This window comes from Physella acuta, unplaced genomic scaffold (genome assembly GCF_028476545.2).
Source record: "Physella acuta isolate Inbredline_101_S28 unplaced genomic scaffold, ASM2847654v3 ptg001113l, whole genome shotgun sequence".
Classification (NCBI taxonomy): domain Eukaryota; kingdom Metazoa; phylum Mollusca; class Gastropoda; family Physidae; genus Physella; species Physella acuta.
In genome coordinates, this window is record NW_026732630.1 from 88,181 (window position 1) to 107,907 (window position 19,727).

The 19,727-nt window shown below is 37.7% G+C and overlaps 1 protein-coding gene across 3 annotated transcripts in view; it reads left to right on the forward strand.

The window, feature by feature from the left end:
• The window catches only part of LOC131955896 (protein FAM135A), a 68,140-nt gene that overhangs the window by 33,319 nt on the left and 15,094 nt on the right, over nucleotides 1–19,727 (forward strand). For 2 of the 3 annotated variants that reach the window (XM_059320204.1, XM_059320202.1), the window contains exons 4-15: nucleotides 4,473–4,561; nucleotides 5,334–5,473; nucleotides 6,037–6,107; nucleotides 8,881–9,054; nucleotides 9,899–9,983; nucleotides 10,474–10,627; nucleotides 11,192–11,241; nucleotides 14,596–14,751; nucleotides 16,395–16,468; nucleotides 17,217–17,377; nucleotides 17,646–18,023; nucleotides 18,676–19,674. In XM_059320204.1, the coding sequence (XP_059176187.1) occupies nucleotides 4,473–4,561; nucleotides 5,334–5,473; nucleotides 6,037–6,107; nucleotides 8,881–9,054; nucleotides 9,899–9,983; nucleotides 10,474–10,627; nucleotides 11,192–11,241; nucleotides 14,596–14,751; nucleotides 16,395–16,468; nucleotides 17,217–17,377; nucleotides 17,646–18,023; nucleotides 18,676–19,674 (2,531 nt within the window). The remainder of the gene's footprint in view (nucleotides 1–4,472; nucleotides 4,562–5,333; nucleotides 5,474–6,036; nucleotides 6,108–8,880; nucleotides 9,055–9,898; nucleotides 9,984–10,473; nucleotides 10,628–11,191; nucleotides 11,242–14,595; nucleotides 14,752–16,394; nucleotides 16,469–17,216; nucleotides 17,378–17,645; nucleotides 18,024–18,675; nucleotides 19,675–19,727) is intronic. The other variant, XM_059320203.1, reaches the window with a different exon arrangement.

Here is a 19,727-nt window from a genome sequence, read left to right on the forward strand (position 1 = left end):
CTTTAAGTATTTAAAATGGATTAAAAATCATGTCTATAGCCCGAGTTTCCATCCCCTGTTATTTTATATAAGAATATTCGAGAAAGTTTAGGGGAGATCACTCCCGGTTTATTTTTTATTAATTTTAATAAAGACGCAACGATTTATTTTAATTTAATTTTTCTTGTATATTTTTCTTTTCACCATTATGCATTTGTTATAAAACTAGTATAAAAAATTGGACTTTGGCACATATAAACATGTTAACACGCGTACATGTCACATGACATTCACGTTCCTCCTCCAGGTTTTTGCCTTGTCACGTATTTAATAAAGGAACTCTTGGATTTTCTATACGTCTTTCTTTCTATTCTATAAAAGTTTCTATCTATTATCTCTAGATGTTGATTTCACATGTAGTATAACCCACACTTCAGTGATGACAGTATCCGTACATGTAGACGAGTACCATGTAGATCGTTCAATACCTAGACTCTAGCCTAGCCTGTATGGCCGTGTAGTTATGTTGTGTGGGCGCTGCCGAATCAATAGTTATGTTTTTTTTTTAACTCCGGAAAGAAAAGAAAAAAATAATGTTTTTTTTTTTGTTTTTTAAATCCGTCTCAAATGAGTTTACCACCGAGTTTTGTATTACGTTGACACGTTTTGTCATCGGTAAATGGTCTGGGTTGTGTAGCTCTAAGTTAAGTTGGAAGGAAGGGGGGGGGGGGGTGCTGTCTAACCCGGTCAGCACTATGTAAAGTAAAACGAATTCTGTGGTTGGGGGGGGGGGGGGGGAGATATCCATAATTGACATCACGCCTTTTTGGCGATTTATACCTACTTACCGTCACACAAAATCACAAAAAGCCTAAGCTCACCACCCCCCTCCCACACACACATACACAGATACACTAAAATGATATTAGTCTACAACGCCCTCAGAATTGCAGAATTTTTTTTAACATTGATTTCTCGATATCTTCCTTCAATATTGACTGCGCTCGGTCAACATACAGTATATTAATCAATTTCTATTACAATTTACCAAAACAGTTGTCTAGCTAGTGCCATAGGCGGCTAAAATTCAGTTTCTAATATTACTGTGTTACTGTATTTAAATGCAAAAGTGTCACAATTCCCCCTCATCACACTCTGTCACAAAATTACGATCTTCCCTCTCCGTCCAGGAATGTGACTTCATTTATGGACGACCCCCATTCACCCATTTTGACAAGATATAATATATGGGACTTAAATTGTGTAGGTGAAATAAGCTTTTTTCTGTCAAATAAGTCCATACATTACATGGAAAATTATGATTTGTGTATCGCCAAATAGAGTCGTTGAAGTATGTGTGTAATGAGCTGTTACGTGAATGGTGTGAGGAAATGTTATTTAAAGGTGTGCGGGGTGGGCAAAAAAAATTGTCCCAATTCTGTGCTAAATTTTTACGATCCCTGTGGTCCATTGCAGTGCTATAGTGTGAGTGAAATTTGGGTTACTCTTCTACCCCCCCCCCCTCATTCACACCTGTCGTCTCATACCCCCACCCTCAGCCCTCCCCGCTGTTCATAAGTTTTTGTAGGATCCAAATCTTCGACTGCTGGTGGCTATTTTGATTCCCATCGACCTGTACTACTTTTGAAGAACCATCTACTTCCTGTGTGCCGCTGAGCTAACTCCATTGACATTAGGCAGAGCCTTTAGATCTGTGCGTCTACAAGGGTCGGTTTCTATTTGTAGAACAAACGTCACACCCGGGTACTATAAATAGCCCCGTAACGAGGCGACGTCTAGTTTTGAGCAGTGCGTTTTCTAATCGTTCTGCGGGCTGTTCAATTATGTCTATAAATGCTCTCTCTTTACGTCATTGGGATGCAGTCTTACAAGATAATGATAGTGCGCTGGTCTGTTCTCTTGTTTTAAAGGGTATCGTTTGTCTTCTGTAAAAGAAAAAAAAAATCTGTTGCGTTTAATGTTAACGTTCGCATGCAACAATGGTCGCTCACAAGTGGTCTTATCTTTAACAAGTTGGACAACTCTGAAAAGTTTAGTTCCTCTGGAGTTGCCTCCCGTAGATTTATTTGTATTTCACCGATGAATGTCGTACAAGACAGGCCGCCTTTGTTGAGCAACTTCCTTGTGTAAATATTGTTTGTGTGTGGGAAAGCGACTGGTGTTGAGTGATCCCTATCACCTCTAGATCACGACCTTTTGTCATGATCTGGACATGTACATGCTAGCTAATGCATACATTGACCGTATCGGTGTAAAAATGTTGCCAGCAGTATAATTTCATATCGAAGCATATTTCTCAATTGGTATTGCACTTAGTCAGGATTGGGACTAGTGTTTCTTTCAGACTTGTGTTTATGGGGGTGGGGGCGAACTCTGGTAAAAGTATGGAATAATATTTTCTATATAAATTCTATTTCGTTCGGGTTAGGGGGTGGCAGTGCCCCCGAAGAGATGCCTTAAGGATAGACTGATTAGGGCAGGGGCGTGGCCAGGTTTTCATGGTATTTGGTACGAGAGTGTATAAAATAACGCTAACATTATTACTTTATTACCAAAGCTTATTTCTAGGTTTCGTTCAATGTTAATTAGAATTTTTACTGAATGAATATACGGATGGAAAAAAAAAGCGTTACATTACTTGGAATGGTATCAGGGGGAACGTTAGCCCCCTCTGCTTCCCTACTGACTACGCTTCTGGGTTAGGTTCAGCATAAAAGAGTTAGAAAATGGCTGAGGAAAGTTATACGGGGCAAGAACAAAAGTCGTATAAAGTTATGCAGATGTTTTAATAATTACGTTTGGTCGTTTGTGTATCGATCTTCAAACATTCACTGATAAATAGCCGTTAGTTCTTAAACACCGATATATTTTCATTCATTGAGCAAGATTTTTTTAAAGACTTTTAAAAAAAAAAAACGGCCCTGATGTCTCCTCGGCACGGAGATAGGAAAAAAAAACGTATTAATCCGCCGTGTTCTGTCAAGCACCAATTTACACTCAACAGATCGCAGTTAGATAGGGCTTATGGCAGATTGGCCGTTGCCGACCCCCACCCCCCTCACCCGCCTCACTTTTATCTCCAACGTAAAAAAATGTCTTCTATAAAAAGAAGAAATCGTTTTTAAGTGATTTTTCGATGGAATAATCAAATCGGCAGCTGGTTTTAAAGTGGGTGGCTGTGTGGTTCGTTGGGTGCATGACTTTTTTCTTAGGCGAATGGGATGGGTACTGAGATCAGCTGGGTCAAGTGGATGGTGTCATGTAGATTACAGGTGTATTGAGTGGTGTCACGCTGTAGACAATAATTGTATTGGGCGGTGTCACAGTGAAGATAAGTTGTTATTGGGTGGTGTTATAATATAGATTGCAGGAGTGATGTTATCTTAATAGAAATCACTTGTATTCAGTGGTGTTATGTTTTAGATTACAGGAGTGGTGTTATAGTAGTAGATACCAGTTGTATTGAGTGGTATGTTATAGATTACAGGAGCGGTGTCATGTTAATAGAAATCACTTGTATTGAGTGGTGTTATGTTATAGATTACATGAGTGGTGTCATGTTATAGATACCAGTTGTGTTGAGTGGTGTTAAGGTAGTAGATTACAGTTGTATTGAGTGGTGTCTTGTTTTAGATTACATGAGAGGTGTTATAGTAGTAGATACCAGTTGTATTGAGTGGTGTTATGATAGTAGATACCAGTTATATTGAGTGGTGTCTTGTTATAGATTACATGAGTGGTGTTATGGTAGTAGATACCCGTTATGTCTGGTTGTAGACTGCTTAATTGGATGGTGTACTTAGATGTAATTACATGTGAAATTACTCAACCAACTGAAAGGTTTCACTTCATGCCAGCAAATCTATTTCTAGCACAGTCATGTGATTAAGCCATTAGTAGAGAGCAATCAGTCACGTTTGTTATGGGTTCAGTGAACCAAACTAACTTTTTTTAGAATTTGATCTCCTAAGTTGGTGTTAATTTTGTTTTTTGTTAAAAAGTTCTGAAAATTTGAAATGCGAATAAACAGATATTATCCTACCAGTCTAGCCCACTATTTCATGTTGACTTTTATAAAAGAGTCGTTTTGCATAACATGTTTCAGAGATCCAACAATTAGTTTGCCTCATTATCAGGAACATTATAATGAACAATTTATTTTATAATCCATATTTGTATTCAGTTAAATCTGTTAGATAACTTTTTCAACCAAAGTATCTTTGTAATTATCATTGACTAAACAAGTTTTGGGAAATATTCCATAATTAAAAGTTCTTCAAAAATAGACTCGAAAAATCTGAATTATACCTAATTTTTTTTATATAAAGTATTCATATTTAAACAACCTTAATAGCTCAGAAATACAAAACTGTTAACTGATTTTCACACATGTTTTGTTTAAATTAATGATATGGTTATTGACTTAAAGTTGATAGAAACAAGCTAACTGTAACCCTAACTGTGTTGAGCAGGTACTACCAGATACAGACTGTCCTCAAGACACCCCCCAAGTCACCAGCCAGGGTTGAAGTCAGTGACAACAAGCTCAACACATTGAAAGGTAAACACCGACCCATCATCATCATTGTTCCTATAGACCCCATGGTAAACATAACAACACAGCCACACCCCTCCATCTTACTCTATTGTCTCCAAGTTGGGCTCATGACATTGGGCTGCTTGTGTTTCACTCACGACAGATCTTTTCTTAGCTTATGTTGGACTACCAATTATTCTCTTTCCTTTGGGGATTCCAATCTAATGACTATCTGGTGATGTTGTTTGTTGGTTTGTACTGGGTGTGTCCAGTCCAACACATTGACCTGTGTTCACATAAATCACATATGTTGGCATAGATCTAAGAATGGCATGCCTTCAGTCTGTACAGTAATATCTTAAGTTGCTCTTCTAAGGGATTGTTTTTTTAAGATATCAATGAAAATGTGTTTTTTGAAACATGGATTTCTGATCCTTAACTTTGTTTGGTAGCTGTGAGTGTATTCAGACTTGGTGGACAAATAGATCAAATGAAGTAGAGTTTACCTGTTTCTGTAAAGGGATAGTGTGGTCAGTTCTTTGCCCAGCTTCCTTTACTTTCCCCACCATGAGTCAGGTACCCATCTGCGCTGGGTGGGCTCAGCAGTCTCACTACATCTAGCCCAGGATCTGAACTCTAGGCTTTTAAGTTAGCAGTGTCCAATTTCTGTGTCAGCTCTATTTTTAACTTTTGTTTATATACATTTTAGCTGTTTAGGTTTTTGCTTGCTCTCTCTGACAGGTAACTATGACTCTCATCATTGTTTTACATATATTGTTTTTAATTTATGCCTCAGGGACTTCAGAAAACACAGCAGCTTTTATTCAGAGCTCCATTGGGAAGAGCCAGAAGTTCCAAATTCTCTACAGGAATGAGGAAGTGGAGGTTGCGGACATCTTTATATACAGAATACATATGCTGGTTGAAAGTTCAAAGGTCAGGGTTTGTTGGTTTTGTTGAACTTAAGCATCCTGTAGTGTTATCATTCAATGAATCTACAGATGTACCCCCTAGTTTTCTATGGATTGTATTTGTTGTTATATGGCTTTTTATGATAACTTATGCATAGACCAGTTGTTGTTTTCTGAAGGTTGAATTTGTTTAATCACTGTATTTCTTGCCAGTAATTGATCTGTAACAAGCTTATCATGTTATGCAATATTTACTTATGTGAGTCAACATGTGCTAATTGTTTTTAAAACGTTTTTTTTATGGGTGTGGAAGAATTTAAGAATGAGATGTTTTTTCCTGTTAGATAAAAATGTATGGTTATAGATTAGTTTGGACAAAAACTTTTCCAATTTCATTTCAAGGGATAAAAATAATATATTGATGTATAAGTTAATTTATATAAGAAAAAATGTTCAATTCCGTTTAGAGAAAAATGGGTACGTTGAGAGATTTATTAAGGCAATATGTGATTCCAATAAGGAAAAAAAAATATATTCAAGGATTTTATAAAAATTATTTATAAAAATAAAATATTTTTGATTTTCCAGTTAGAAAAAAATTTAGAGAACTTGGACCTGAGACTGGAGATTCAACTGTGGTGTAATGACGAAGATGAGGCGTAAGTAGTAGAGTTGGCTGTTAGGGCACTGGTTTCACATGCACATTCACCTAAACTTTTCTTAATAGTTCTATCAACTGCACCGACAAAATCCAATGGTGAATCATAAGTGTCGGTTGTTTGTCTTGACCTCTGGTGAACCAATGTGACTGATTCCCTGAACCCTGGGGTTCGATTGAACCCACTACTGTGGGGTATTATAGTACTTATATCAGTATCAGGGTTTGGCTTTGGAGTATTATAGTACTTATATCAGTATCAAGGTTTGGCTGTGGGGTATTAAAGCACTTATATTAGTATCAGGGTTTAGCTGTAATGTATTGTAACGCTTAAACAGTATCTGGGTTTGGCTATGAGGTATTTTTCATTAGACAGCAGGGCTTATAATTATATCAGTGCTGGCGCTTGCTTGTAGGGCATTGTACAGTACACCATGTAGCAGTTCTGCTACAACCTTTTTTTTTATTCCTGATAATTTTTCATAATGTAGGGAAAGAAATTAACATTATTCATGCCTGCATGCAATGCCTAACACTTGGAATTGAAATTGATTTTATTTTACTGCATTCAAGAAACATTTTGATTAAAAAGAGAAAAGATTTTAATAGGATTCTGACCAGCTTAAAATGTGATGCTGGCTACACATGGAGCTATAAATATTAGTTGAAGACAGGGTTCTTGCAAGGGCTCCAAACTAAGTGTAGAAAATACAGTGGGTTGCAGTCAGATGGGGGGGGTTGTTTTATTTTTAAAGTGCTTCAATGTGGAGTTATATTTGAATACATAGCCTAAAAAAAATAATATATGAGGAGATGGGTGAATATAGTTCTTCAGTGTGGAAGTAGATTTGAATACATAGCCTAGAGAAAACTGTATGAGGAGATGAGTGAATATAGTGCTTCAATGTTGAGGTAGATCTGAATACATAGCCTAAAAGAAATTGTTAATGGGGAGGTTAGTGAATATTGTGCTTAGAAATGTAGTAGATGTGAATACATAGCTTAGAAGAAACAGTGCAAAGAAGTAGTGCTTAGAAGTAACCAAAGTTTATTGATGAGGCTCTTACATTCCCTGCCTACATCACTTGATATTGATTCGCTCACCTTGATGATGAATAATTCACAACTGGCGCTATACCCAACACATTTTCATACCAGTGTAGTTAAAGAAATAAAGTTGCTGCAATTAAAGAAGCGATTAGTTTATGAATCCACTATAGCTGGAAAAAAAAACTATTAAATTTGCAATGCCAAGTTTTGCAATACACCTGATAATTAACTACTTTAAAAAGATATTAAAAAATTGTGTATATCTTGTCATTGCATCTAACAAACCAGAAATGTTGTATGGTAGGATAGTTTGACCATATGAGTAGTCTTTAAAACATAAATAAACAATAGGACAAAGATTAAACAAATTGTTTTCTAGTTATGTGTCAGCTGTTGTGCATTGATTGAACAGTTTGATCTTGTTGTCTTATTTGTTTTGTTGTTTTTTGCTAGAGGAGAGGGGACATTATTCATACACTCAGTACAACAGTTTCTTTCAGGCATATCTGCAGGGGGGGGGGTGTCACTGTGCCAGCTCTTCCCATCCCTATCCCAGAACAAAATAGAAAAAATACAGTTTATATAGAAAATATATACTATAACAAACCAAACCAGTGTCACCCCCCCACCCCCCTCTCCTCCTGGAATAAAATGTCTGAAAGAAACACTGTCATAAGCATTGTATCTATATATTGGGCTCAGTACCTGAACATTGAGTCTAATCTATCAAAGTACATTCTGTTGATGTGTGGTCCATACATGGGCTAACTTACCACTGAACAAAAGGTCCTGCCAGGATATTTGATTAAGTTCCTTTAAACATAAATACATCTGGCCTTTACACACAAGTCCAGTGGTTCTCAACCCTTTTGGAGAAACTCAACCCCACCAGTTTCATATGCCCATTCACAGAACTCGTCTTAATAGTTCTATCATCAGCACTGACAAAATCATGTAGTGAATCATACATATTAGTTGGGTGTGTGTCTTGGCCTCTGCAGACCCCTCGGACTGACCAAACCCCTGGGGTTTGATCAAACCACTGCACTTGACTGAAAGAAGCTAGGGTAGATGAGCTATGTTAGTGACACAATCCCACTGGTCATCAAAACATGAACACAGCACCATCCACCTTACAGCTTTAACCTTATAGAAAACTTACTTAAATACAGCTAGAACTAAGACCTCAACAGTTTCCATGTCTTGTAAAGACTTGTTCCATCCACCTTACAGCTTTAACATTATAGTAAACTTACTTAAATCCTATGACCTTAACAGTTTCCATGTCTTGTAAAGACTTGTTCCATCCACCTTACAGCTTTAACATTATAGTAAACTTACTCAAATCACAGATAGAACTAAGACCTTAACAGTTTCCATGTCTTGTAAAGACTTGTGGTGTAAGACTTGTGGTGTAAGTCTTGTGTTGACAGAGACTTGTGGTGTAAGACTTGTGGTTTAAGACTTGTGGTGTAAGACTTGTTGTGTAAGACGTGTGGTGTAAGTCTCGTGGTGTAAGTCTCGTGGTGTAAGACTCGTGGGGTAAGACTCGTGGGGTAAGACTCGTGGGGTAAGACTCGTGGGGTAAAATGTGTGGTGTAAGACGTGTGGTGTAAGACGTGTGGTGTAAGACATGTGATGTAAGACGTGTGATGTAAGACGTGTGGTGTAAGACGTGTGGTGTAAGACGTGTGGTGCAAGTCTTGTATCTGTGTGGTTGACAGGTCAGAGTCTGATGCCAAGATGGAACTGGCCAGTACCAGAAGTCTGCTGCTTCACCTGTCCCCCACCAAAGGGCTCCACCACTCACTCCCTGTGCTCTTTGACTACTTCCACCTCTCCGCTGTTGAAGTTGTTATACATGGTACCATCATAGCTATACATCAGCCTTACCTCACGTAAGTCTCTTATCATATACCTCACATAAGTCTCTTATAATATACCATAGCTATACATCAGCCTTACCTCACTTGTCTCTTATAATCTACCTCACATATCTATATATATAATTCTCTTCTGGGATCAGTTAGAAAACAAGCTGCAAGCGCCTCCTTGCAGTCCCCTCTCTTTCTCTCTATCACTATCACTACCACCCCCCCACCCCACCCCAACATTGTCTGGTGAGCGGTGTTCACTCTAAATTTTTACAAAGCTAAATGTTTACAAATCGAAGAGCCGTACAGCCGGGTTTCTATTAGGGGCAGATAATTTAGTTCGATTTTAAACTTACAGGAGGTAACTAAGAAATAACTAAGAGGAGGCTGCTTTCACGGGGGGGGGGGGGGGTGTAGGGTCGGGGTTAGGGGAAAGTGGGGGGGGGGGGGTTAGTGTTTTAAAGCAAATATTTTCAGTGGCAGCATTGGTACTGTCGAATTTACAAATTATGAATTACTGAAAAGTAGAAAATAAAACAACTAAATAGCGGCTTATGATACGCTGCGGGTCGGCTCGTTTTTTATAATCTACCATAGCTACACATCAGCCCTACCTTATGTTAGTCTCTTATACTTTTCTCTAATCTATCTATATATACAAATATATGTATAGTCTGCATTAATCCAATATAAATGGTTCATTTTTGTCTAGGAATTTAAGTATTGTTAATACAACTCATTCCCTATTCATAAAACAGCATTTTTCTCTCTTAACTATCATATTTGTTTTGTTTTTAATCATAACTTATGATTTTGTTCAGTCTTCGTAGCATAATTGTAACTGGCTGTTTTTAATGTATTTGTGCAGTATGCCAAAGTCACAGAAAGGGTCTAAAGTACCAGATCAGTCAACATTAGAAGCTGTTTATTTTGGTCAGAAACTTACAACAACAGTAAGTTCCTTGTTGTTGTTTTTATATGGGTTTTGTTTCAACTGTTTTATTGCTGAGATGTAGAAATTTTGCCATTTAGAATTGAAACTGTGCTATGTCTTCAGGAAATATTTTACCAATTTTCCACTCCCTAGTAATGTAATTATAACTATTTTCTACATCAGCCCCCTAGTCATGTATATATTTTACCCATTTTCGATTTCAGCCCCCTAGTAATGTAAACATTTTACCCATTTTTGATTTCAGCCCCCTAGTAATGTAAACATTTTACCCATTTTCTATTTCAGCCCCCTAGTAATGTAAACATTTTATTATTTTCTATTTCAGCCCCCTAGTAATGTAAATATTTTATTATTTTCTATTTCAGCCCCCTAGTAATGTAAATATTTGACCCATTTTCTATTTCAGCCCCCTAGTAATGTAAATATTTGACCCATTTTCTATTTCAACCCCCTAGTAATGTAAATATTTGACCCATTTTCTATTTCAGCCCCCTAGTAATGTAAATAGTAGTAGTTTTCGCTTGCAACAAGCACACCTCATGCACAAGACAATATGCAAAATTCTCCTCTCTGCCCACGAGAGCTTGCAGGAATCTTTACAGCTCTTTGCCTCCAAGATACCTGGAAACAGTTTCCAATTAGGTAAATTTTGTTAGTCATTCTTTTACTGTTAACTTGAGCTCTTTATAACACAGTGTAATGTTTGAACTTGTGTTGACTAGAATTCTGTGGAAAAGCTGTTCTTGTCTTACTTTTGGATTACCTTCATAATACAAGAAATGGTGGAGTGGTAGAGATTACCATTGCTAACACAAGAGGCTCTAGTTTGACCCCCAGGTTTGAGTCAGTGACATGTCCTTGAGTCCCACTCAGGTCTGATAGATGCTTGTATTCATTTTGTTAGAGAACGTAAAGTGTAGATGGCACTAAGTATGTAATCTCTTCCAATGATTGTAAACAGATAAACTCTTATCATCAGGCTTCAAAGGTTTTATATTTTCTTACGGTTCAAACCCAAGCAGTTCCAGCTACAATCTTTACTGTCCTGTTTTTTTTTAAAAGACTATTTTAAGACTACTAATGAAGTTTTTAACTGAATTTGTTTAAGGTTATTGGTTACAAATAAAAAAATAAAATGTCATTTTAAAAATGTGTATTGGTTTATTCAAAAACCATGTGCAATAAAACATTTCTGTTTATCTCCAGCAAAAAAAGATTGTCACACAAGGTTGGGAGAGGCTGTGATGAAAGTTCAGGTCAGTTGACGTCTGTCTGCCTCATTCAATGAATGAACAGCATGAATAAATACTATACGTTTGTTGTTAGCTCAATTATTTTTTTCTATCCTAATATATAAATCCCCACGTTCGCACATCTCTCTCTCTCTCTCTCTGTCTGTCCGCAAAATATTTTCGCCGGACATCACGTCAGAATCGGCAGCGATATATGAAGAACTTTTTACGGACTTTTGTTGAAAATAATATGTTAGATGTTTTAAATGTATAACCACAATTTTAGTTAAGAAGAAAAATAAAAATTAAAGGCGTATCCGAATGTAGAGAAACAGTATTATTTATGCAACCGGAAAAGCATTAATATATGTGAAAAAGAACGCATAAAACTGTGACGTCACTATTGCTTATACATTAACTAATGACGTCATCTGCCGTGTTTAGAATGAAAAGAAATGAACTATTTCATTCAAATTTGATTTAGATCTACGTACACTATGAAATGTATACAATACAATTTTTCCGGCCTAAACTCATAAAATGTATTTTATGTATTTGGATTCTAGATCTAGAGATTCTAGATCTAGACTAAATCAGCAAATCTAAATCTACGCAATAACTAGATCTAGACGTAGACGCTAAGATCTAGATTTAGACTCTAACTTCTCTAAAATCAATTCCAAAAATAAATTTCTATATTAGGACTAAACTATTTCAAGACTTATTTATTTTATACAAAATCTTTGTTTGGAACTGGCTAATTTGGGATAAAAAATTAATTTGAAAGAATAGGCATATTCGCGTAAGTTAAGATTTTAAAATACGTGTTTCATTCAGCGTATTTTATAAGGTGCCTAAATAGCGGAGATGTTAGTGTACATTAAACCACGCAGGTGGTGCGGGTTCGAGACACAGCAAGTCAACTTGGTTAATGTATTCTTTTTTATTATGCTCGGGCTAAACTTAAAAAAAAAAAAATTCTTTTAGGAATCTAGATCTAGATTGTCGGGTGTCCGATAGGGCACTTCCCGGCGCCGCAGGCGCTTCAAATTTGGCATGATCTTGCCTTGGTGCGACAGAACACGGGGGCCGGTTGGCCGAAAAGTCTACGATGTGGGGGTCAAAACTGACCTCGACTGACCGGTACCTTATATGAGCTATAAATCGAAAAAAAATGTCCACGGAGGAACCTCTTCATAACTCTTGAGGTCGTAGACCGACCTTCGGGCGAATTAATTAAGCATTCAAATTCTCAATGTTTTCGAAAGCCTAAGCGAAGCTGGGCAGCATGCCTAGTCTATTATAAAATTCATTTATTTTTCCCTTACACAAGATGCTTGTTGCACGACTATTGTATTGTTGCATTTGTCAGGGAGTTCTAGAAGGCGCTTGTTATACAACTATTGTATTGTTGCATTTGTCAGGGAGTTCTAGTGTTATACAACTATTGTATTGTTGCATCTGTCAGGGAGTTCTAGTGTTATACAACTATTGTATTGTTGCATCTGTCAGGGAGTTCTAGTGTTATACAACTATTGTATTGTTGCATTTGTCAGGGAGTTCTAGAAGGCGCTTGTTATACAACTATTGTATTGTTGCATTTGTCAGGGAGTTCTAGTGTTATACAACTATTGTATTGTTGCATTTGTTATACAACTATTGTATTGTTGCATTCATCAGGGAGTTATAGTGTTATACAACTATTGTATTGTTGCATCTGTCAGGGAGTTCTAGTGTTATACAACTATTGTATTGTTGCATTCCTCAGGGAGTTCTAGAAGATGCTTGTTCTACAATGTATTGTATTGTTGCATTTGTCAGGGAGTTCTAGAAGATGCTTGTTCTACAATGTATTGTATTGTTGCATTTGTCAGGGAGTTCTAGAAAATGCTTGTTCTACAATGTATTGTATTGTTGCATTTGTCAGGGAGTTCTAGAAAATGCTTGTTCTACAATGTATTGTATTGTTGCATTTGTCAGGGAGTTCTAGAAAATGCTTGTTCTACAATGTATTGCATTGTTGCATTTGTCAGGGAGTTCTAGAAAATGCTTGTTCTACAATGTATTGTATTGTTGCATTTGTCAGGGAGTTCTAGAAGATGCTTGTTATACAACTATTGTATTGTTGCATTTGTCAGGGAGTTCTAGAAGATGCTTGTTATACAACTATTGTATTGTTGCATTTGTCAGGGAGTTCTAGAAAATGCTTGTTCTACAATGTATTGTATTGTTGCATTTGTCAGGGAGTTCTAGAAAATGCTTGTTCTACAATGTATTGTATTGTTGCATTTGTCAGGGAGTTCTAGAAGATGCTTGTTCTACAACTATTGTATTGTTGCATTTGTCAGGAGTTCTAGAAGATGCTTGTTCTACAACTATTGTATTGTTACATTCCTCAGGGAGTTCTAGAAGATGCTTGTTCTACAACTATTGTATTGTTGCATTTGTCAGGAGTTCTAGAAGATGCTTGTTCTACAACTATTGTATTGTTACATTCCTCAGGGAGTTCTGGAAGATGCTTGTTCTACAACTATTGTATTGTTGCATTTGTCAGGAGTTCTAGAAGATGCTTGTTCTACAACTATTGTATTGTTACATTTGTCAGGAGTTCTAGAAGATGCTTGTTCTACAACTATTGTATTGTTGCATTTGTCAGGAGTTCTAGAAGATGCTTGTTCTACAACTATTGTATTGTTGCATTTGTCAGGGAGTTCTAGAAAATGCTTGTTCTACAATGTATTGTATTGTTGCATTTGTCAGGGAGTTCTAGAAAATGCTTGTTCTACAATGTATTGTATTGTTACATTCCTCAGGGAGTTCTAGAAGATGCTTGTTCTACAACTATTGTATTGTTGCATTTGTCAGGAGTTCTAGAAGATGCTTGTTCTACAACTATTGTATTGTTACATTCCTCAGGGAGTTCTAGAAGATGCTTGTTCTACAACTATTGTATTGTTGCATTTGTCAGGAGTTCTAGAAGATGCTTGTTCTACAACTATTGTATTGTTACATTCCTCAGGGAGTTCTGGAAGATGCTTGTTCTACAACTATTGTATTGTTGCATTTGTCAGGAGTTCTAGAAGATGCTTGTTCTACAACTATTGTATTGTTACATTTGTCAGGAGTTCTAGAAGATGCTTGTTCTACAACTATTGTATTGTTGCATTTGTCAGGAGTTCTAGAAGATGCTTGTTCTACAACTATTGTATTGTTGCATTTGTCAGGAGTTCTAGAAGATGCTTGTTCTACAACTATTGTATTGTTGCATTTGTCAGGAGTTCTAGAAGATGCTTGTTCTACAACTATTGTATTGTTACATTCCTCAGGGAGTTCTGGAAGATGCTTGTTCTACAACTATTGTATTGTTACATTCCTCAGGGAGTTCTGGAAGAAGATGACCTGATACAGACCGCCATCACAGACATCACCCAGCTGTGTGCTGAGAACGTCATCCTCTGGGCACAGTTCCTGGAGATTGTCTTGAAGCAGCCGCAGATTCATCATCACTTAGCTAGAGAACATCATCTCATTAGGGTCAGTCTTAACATAATCTCATTAGGGTCAGTCTTAACATAATCTTATTAGGGAAAGTTTTAACATCCCATTAGGGTCAGTCTTAACATCATCTCATTAGGGTAAGTCTTAACATCATCTCATTAGGGTACGTCTTAACATAATCTTGTTAGGGTCAGTCTTAACATCATCTCATTAGGGAAAGTTTTAACATCCCATTAGGGTCAGTCTTAACATCATCTCATTAGGGTAAGTCTTAACATCATCTCATTAGGGTCAGTCTTAACATCATCTCGTTAGGGTCAGTTTTAACATCATCTGATTAGAGTCAGTTTTAACATAATCTCATTAGGAAAAGTTTTAACATCATCTCATTAGGGTCAGTCTTAACATCATCTCATTAGGGTCAGTTTTAACACCATCTCATTAGGGTCAGTTTTAACACCATCACATTAGGGTCAGTCTTAACACCATCACATTAGGGTCAGTTTTAACACCATCACATTAGGGTCAGTTTTAACACCATCACATTAGGGTCAGTCTTAACACCATCACATTAGGGTCAGTTTTAACATCACCTCATTAGGGTCAGTTTTAACGTCACCTCATTAGGGTCAGTCTTAACATCACCTCATTAGGGTCAGTCTTAACATCATCTCATTAGGGTCAGTCTTAACATCATCTCATTAGGGTCAGTCTTAACATCACCTCATTAGGGTCAGTCTTAACATCATCTCATTAGGGTCAGTTTTAACACCATCACATTAGGGTCAGTCTTAACACCATCACATTAGGGTCAGTCTTAACACCATCACATTAGGGTCAGTTTTAACACCATCACATTAGGGTCAGTCTTAACACCATCACATTAGGGTCAGTTTTAACACCATCACATTAGGGTCAGTCTTAACACCATCACATTAGGGTCAGTTTTAACACCATCACATTAGGGTCAGTCTTAACACCATCACATTAGGGTCAGTTTTAACACCATCACATTAGGGTCAGTTTTAACACCATCACATTAGGGTCAGTCTTAACACCATCACATTAGGGTCAGTTTTAACACCATCACATTAGGGTCAGTTTTAACACCATCACATTAGGGTCAGTCTTAACACCATCACATTAGGGTCAGTTTTAACACCATATGATTAGGGTCAGTCTTAACACTATATCATTAAAGTCTTGAATTCTGATTGGTCTTAACATCACCACATTAGGGCGAGCCTTGAACAGATTAGGGAGAGAGGTTAAATATTCCCCTTTAGTATGCTTTAATATCTAAGTGCTGTTGAATATTGTGTTTTGTACATTTTCTCCATTCTCCCCTAGCCATCATACTGTTATATTTCCATTCTCAACCATTACATTTAACAAAACCAATATATTAAACAAATGGTCCATTCTCAACTAATACATTCAGCAAATGGATCTGTTATTGCAGGTTGATTACTTTACCTCAAAAGATAATTTGAAAATAATTTTACTTTTTATCTTTAACACCTGTCCTTTATTACAGCACTTACTTGAGATAGACAATGATTGTTATAAATCTTGAAATGGCTTTTAAGTTGTTTTCATACAGTGTTGTTATTATTATTATTATTATTTTTTATTATTATTAACCCTACTAAAGTGAAGTCTTTTTTTTTCTATTTCAGATCCGTAGGTTTGCTGAAGGTTTTTTCACCCATGAACACAATAAATCATCTTGTTTGTCTTGTTATGACCCAGGGTAAGTGTTTTGTCTGGGTGTTTTGCTGCTTAAAGTTTGCATGTTTTAAACCGGACGCTATATATATTTTTAAACAATTGACCCAGATTGCATTAAAAACTTTCATTATGAATGCTTTATGTTAGAAGATATCACTAGAGGAGATTTCAGATCAAGGACAGACTTTTAAATAAACACACTTCTCTGTGTTACCATTGTGTTCCTTATTTGTACATATTTGCTTGCACATTTTTGAGACTGATTTCTGCTCTAAATATCAAAGAAACACACAATTTAATGTCACTGAGTTATGAAATTTATTATCCTTGGTTTACTTTACCCTCACTATAAAAGTAAAGTTCCCTTTCAAACCTGACGGTCTATAGGACAAGTGAAGTAGAGTTCACTTGTTTCTGTGACCTTGGCATGTGAAGAGAATGTGGTCAGCACTATGCCCAGCCGCCTTTACTTTCCCTAACATGAGTTAGGTACCCATCAGAGTTGGGTGGACTCAGGGACGGTCTATTGAACCCGGATTCAAACTCGAGACTAACAGGTCAGCAGTCCAGCTCTCAGTATGGTTACATTAAAAATCATGACAAACAACCCTTGTACAAAAGTTAAACAGCTAACTCAAAACTCCTACAAAATAATAAATAATAATTTAAAATTTTTAAAAATATTAGTATTTCTGCTGATTAAATTTAATTGTTAACAGGAAAAGTTGTATTTTAAATGTTTAAATTGTAACGTTGTGTTTTTCTACCAGACTCCATGGACATTCATCACTGGCTAGCATGGTTAAAGCCTCGCTCTACTTCACCAACCTTCCCGCCATCCCTGTGGAGTGTACAGAGCTGGATGGGGATGACAATTCATTGCCCATCATATTTGAGGACATTTACCATGATGCTAGGGCTCCCCCTCCCCGTAAGTACTGTTCAATTGTTCAGGTTCTTTTTACAATTGGTTTTAAAATTTAATATTCGTATCCTTTTTATTTTCATTTTTCCATTCTATTTTTTTTTTTTAGTTTTTTATTATATTCTTTCAAATTTTGTTTCATTAATTTCCATGGCAGAATCTTATATGTTTTGTTATTTTTTCTTTCTTTTATGAAATATTTTTTTCATTAGTTTTTTTTTTTTATGAAGCCATCTCAGTATTAAAATATGGTGTTACCTTTACAATCCGGAAGGTTTGGATCTTATTTCAGAAGTTTACCAAAAAGCCACACTGCACAAGGAGAGCAGCAGCGCCACAGGATCCCCGCGGCAACGCTCCTCTTCTAACTCCTCCTCCTCACTAGCCAGTGACCGCGGCGCCTCGCCCCACTTAAGAAAGAGATCCTCGACAAAAAAGTTCATTAAAAACATGAAACCCGAGGGCTTCAAGCGGCCGTCGTCCTACTACTGCAGCGAGGCGGAGGCGGCGCAGGCCAAGATTGACAGCGCCAACGCTGCCCCGGCCGGAGTTACTCTGATTGGCTACCGCAAGATCCCCATGCCGGATTATGTCCCGTCGGCCGCTGTGCACCTGGGGACGTTTAGCCCAGACTCTCCTGACTCTGCCAGAGGTGTGTTTACCTGTTGTCACTGACAGAAATGTTGAGCCTGGGTGTCACACTGTCAGGATCCTGTTGAGTCTTGTTTGTCCTGTGTCACTGCTGGAACTAGTTGATGGAGATTGTCAACCTTTGTTTAGCTCTTTTAACTCAATTATCAGATCTTCAACCTTTGTTTAGCTATTTTAACTCATCAGATTATCAACCTTTGATTAGCTCTTTTAACTCAATTATCAGATCTTCAACCTTTGTTTAGCTCCTTTAACTCAATTATCATATTATCAACCTTTGATTAGCTCTTTTAAATAGATCATCAAAGTCCTAAAATTTCTTTTCCTTTTTGTTTATCTGATCAATATTTGCAGGAATTACGTTTTATTTACTGAAAAATCCTTTTTTTTTCTTAAATATTAATGCGTCATTAAGTTTGATTTAGATTACATTAATTTAGTCAAGATAATGACATAAAAATGTTATTTAATTTTTCCATTAATTTAATCAAGACAATGTATAAATGTAATTTAATTCATTTCTTGAAAATAATTATCAATTTTCCAGCCACTAGGTAAATTATTTAGCATTCAGTTTTTAAGTACATTATCATAATGTTATGCTTCAGCTACAGAACGCAAGAGTTCTCATGTGGTGTATTCTCTATCCCCAGGTGTGAACTTGCCCGGGCAGCTAGAGAAGGCCCACAGCACATCCATATCTTCAATATTCCCCACAGCCTGCATGAACCGCGGCAGCGAGGAATCGCTGCTGGACATCGGCGAGGCCACCTACAGCAGCTCCGACTTGTCCGGCACCAGCACGCCCCGGTCCAGCGTGGCATCTAGGCCTGACATTGCTGGTCAGCATTTACCCCCCATAACACTTCCAGAAGGACCCTGCATTTCCATCCAGCCCCCAGCGCCAAGTCCCGACCCCAGCTTGACTGTTACCCCCCAACCGCCCATTCCACCAAGCCAGTGTGATAACGTTTCTGTCAGCTCAGGTACATCAGGGGAAAGACATTCCAGTGACGAGAACTCATCCACGCATCAAACTCTGACCAGCACTCACCCGAACCCCACCCTGCTGGTCAACACACCAAGCAATAACACCGCTCACATCTCTAAACAGGACATCAACAAAATAGCAGACGGCATCAGTTTAGCCCTCGGGGAAGCAGAACCGAAACAGTTGATCATTTCTTCCAACGATGACGACTTCAGTGACGATGACACCAATGTGGCGAACGGTTTTGACGACGTCCTAGACACATATCGGCAGGATTTTTCCACCGGTCATTCGACGACGCAAGAGAAAACTTCCTCCCCGGGAACGACCGCCACGAAACAAACCAACCAGGGTCTGTCTATGTCGTTTGGTGATAAAAGTTCAGAGAAATCCCTGGACACCCCCCATACCCCCCACACCCCAGACTCTAGAAACAATGACAGTGCCTTAGGGAGTGAGATATCCTCCCAGGAGGAGATGAGCTACTCACCGTCGCCTTCAGGGAGTAACAAGCCGACGACAGCGGATGGCAGCGCCGACCCGGCCGCCACAACCCGCTTCTCTTACATGGACCCGCGTCAGAAAGTGACTGTGATAGAGTTGCTGAAAGAGGAGTACAGGCGGTCTCACCCCGCAGGGGATGCTGCTAAAGATACCCCTGGTAGGCCGATGTTTGTCTTTGTTCAACATAAGAAATCTGGGGTTTTTTTTTTT